General features: G+C 45.6%; 1 protein-coding gene across 1 annotated transcript in view; it reads right to left on the bottom strand.

The window, feature by feature from the left end:
* Nucleotides 1-3,178, bottom strand: part of LOC131879126 (glypican-6-like) — a 25,048-nt gene that overhangs the window by 4,889 nt on the left and 16,981 nt on the right. Inside the window, exon 2 of the mRNA XM_059225350.1 lies at nucleotides 2,225-2,383. Coding sequence (XP_059081333.1) covers nucleotides 2,225-2,383 — 159 coding nt within the window. The remainder of the gene's footprint in view (nucleotides 1-2,224; nucleotides 2,384-3,178) is intronic.

Below are 3,178 nucleotides of genomic sequence, written 5' to 3' on the forward strand. Positions count from 1 at the left end.
ATCATTGGAATGAAATGTTGAACGACTTCTTTACATATCGAGACACTCGTCCATTCGTTCCAAAGGAAATTCGGCGCCAAAAAATGGTCTGACGCCTTAAATGACACGATGACTTCTGCATTTCGATCCCTACCTCCAAGCAGAAAAGTGGGACGAAATCTACCCTTATCCAGCAGATCCCAGCGAGTAATCAAACGCGTGTACGGATCCCATGTATGTAGGTACGTACGGATAGACGGACGGACGAACTACATTGAAAATGGAATCAAGTTCTGGACAAAGTGTCCTCGTAAATAAGAAACGCTGGATGCTCGTGGTGGCACTGATGGATGGCCTCAATGATGATTTGGAATTGATTGAGACTTTTCTTGGAAATTCCACTCGACACGAGAGGGGTCAAGACCATTTGATGCAGAGGAGTCTGACTTCATGAACGACGTCGATTGGAGTCAAAGTACGATATTTCAACAATCGGGTACAACCAACCAACCAAGGAGGCACGAGCCCAGAGCCCAACGAAGTGAGTGACGCCAACCAGGGTTTCAGTGGTTAGTGATTGGTTGGCTGGTTGTTCCCAGCAGGAATCCCACGATTTCAGATGAAGAGAGACAGAGAGAGTCACAGACAGAAAAGCAACCGAAAAAAATGCATGATGGGGTTGTAAAATGTTCATGCCTTTCCATATTCGGTCTATCTTCCATGAATATATTAAAGGGTTGGTTGTGCCTTCTTCACTTGTTGTTCCTTCATTTTCTTATTACACGTTCTCAAAACCACCGGACAGATTACCAGGCATTCCAATCCAATCTTCCAGACTGAATTGCTTGTTCCCATTCCAGGCGCCCGCTCCATCTCTGGCAAATCCACCGGGATTTGTCAATTACTTGCCGTTGTTTGGAATGCCTTGATTTTCATTTTTACATCTCTTTCAACACCTCTTTTTTTAGTAATGGGTAGACTTAGAATGCAAATGATCTTTTTCTCGGCTTGTCCGATATGACTTCATCACTTCTCCCTCGATAGGGAACTGGGAGACGAGGGGAAAAGGGGCCGGACTCGCCGCAAGAAAGGGGTGTCAAGGAATTACGAGCCTCAAAGAACGCCAGAACGAATGAGCGAACCACCTCTTTTATCTGACTAGCCCCGGTCGAGTGAGCAGTAAGTACAGTAAGCACTGAGCGAGCAGGGAATTAGCATCTTTTATTTCCCCCCTTCCAACTCCCGTCCGTCAACCGAATCGCCCTAGCTCACAACTGCCTGAGAGAAACTCTTTAAGGTGTGCAAAAATTACAATCCTCCACTCTTTTGTTTTAGGGCCTGTCAAGAGTTCTGGACCCAGAGAAGCGACACATAGTCTTCTTAGATGCAATCTGAGGTTCTCTTAATATCGACTTTCATGGCTAGCAATTTTTGAGTTGCTTATCAATTCTTGATTTACGATCATATCCCTGTTGAAACACAATGGTGTAGTGTAACTCTTTAAGACGAACTTATGAAGCTCTCAAGCGGCTTCTGCATTTTACGATCCTCTTGAACTGGGTCGGCCTCCTGTTCATTTTGCTGTTTTAATCATTGGAGAGGTCAATTTTCTGAAGGTTTTTCTTCCTTCCTTCCCTCGGCCTCTCTTGTCCCGATTTTTTTTCAAGCCTCAGCCACATCTTTCGTTCAGCCTTCTTCGTTCGTTCAAAAGTAGCTGGTTTTTTGACTTCCGAGTTGTGGAAGATACGTACATGCGGCGTTTGTAGCCCGGCGGATGGATGAAGTTATTTCGAAAATCTGGTGGGAACCCCGACTGTGCCACGTATAAATGATCCTAGATGAGCCTTGTCACAATTTAATCATCCGCCATTTAGAAATTTCATGCCTCCCATTCTGTTTTCTCTTGATAACCTCATGTACGTGTATGTGGTTGTACAACCACATCAAGGCATGCCATCAAACAAGCTCTTCAGACACGAGAATGCCAATTGGGGAAACCAAATGCAATATGAAATGAACCCTTTTTTTCCCCGACCAGACAGTCGACTCTTGAACTTGAGGTCTCGTTCTTTTCTCCTGTCTCGTTCTTGGACCATGGCTGGCAATGATGAATGATGAAGCTGAGGGAGGAAGTCCCAGGCCACAAGGAAATTTGTCCATTACTCACTTCGCCCCAACCGACCAACGAGTCAAAATATTGAGCCATCTAAGTAAGTAGTGCTCGTCGGATTTGGACATTACTCACCATCTACCCGTTTGGCTTTCAATTGGAAAGGATTGGCCATGATTTGAGTTCGCTTGGACACGGTCTCGCGGTATTGGTGAATGGCCCAATCGCCCAGACGGGATTCCATATCTCGAGAACAACACGTGGCACCTCGGGGACACACCTCCAGATCCGTACCTGAAAACGAATTTGAAATGCACTTAGTAAAGGCCATTGATTGTTCAAAGTGTTAATATCCCAGAGTACAAAGATGCATTCGAGCTTCTTGGCGGCCAACCTTGAAGCGGCATTTGGCCGACCCGTTCATTTATCTTTGGGGTTTGCATTTGACATCCACAAAGAAGACATAAACGGGCTATTAAATTTGGTACGCCCGGGGAAAAAAACCCACTACAATCTTTATTACAGAGCCCCCCCCCCCTCTCATCCGAACCCAAAGGCTGAGGTTTCGACCGAGAAGCCAATCCATGGGGACAGGGTAGCTCCGCCGGGTCGTTGGTGCATGGCGCTCATTTGGTCGTCTTTATCTTCTTCTTTTTCCTCCTCCTAACCCTCATCATCTCGTCCTTCTCTCTTCGTCATCGCACAACTCAGGTTGCCTGGAGATTTTCTCAGGAAAAATTGAAATTTAAATTAACAATCAAGACTCTATGCTGAACCAAGAAGTACTCTACCAGCTAACGGTGGTCCATTTTAATGGGCCCTGTTCGAGATGTTTATCTCGTTGATCCCGACACAAGCAAGAGAATCGGGTTGAGGCCAAGTTGTTTGTGTTTCAATTACGTTCACATCTCTTGCACGCAATGGTTGTTTCTCGCCTCTCATTTCCAATATTTGCCTTCTCCATTTCTTTCCTTTTCTTGCTTGCCCTTTGGAAAATGAAACTTTCACCTCATGTCACTGAGAATTCATCCATCCATCGTGTTCTTCGATTTCGTCTCCAGCCCCTTCCTTCGCTCTCTGGGTCGAGAC

The sequence above is a fragment of the Tigriopus californicus genome, chromosome 4 (assembly GCF_007210705.1).
Source record: "Tigriopus californicus strain San Diego chromosome 4, Tcal_SD_v2.1, whole genome shotgun sequence".
Taxonomy (NCBI): Eukaryota; Metazoa; Arthropoda; class Copepoda; order Harpacticoida; family Harpacticidae; genus Tigriopus; species Tigriopus californicus.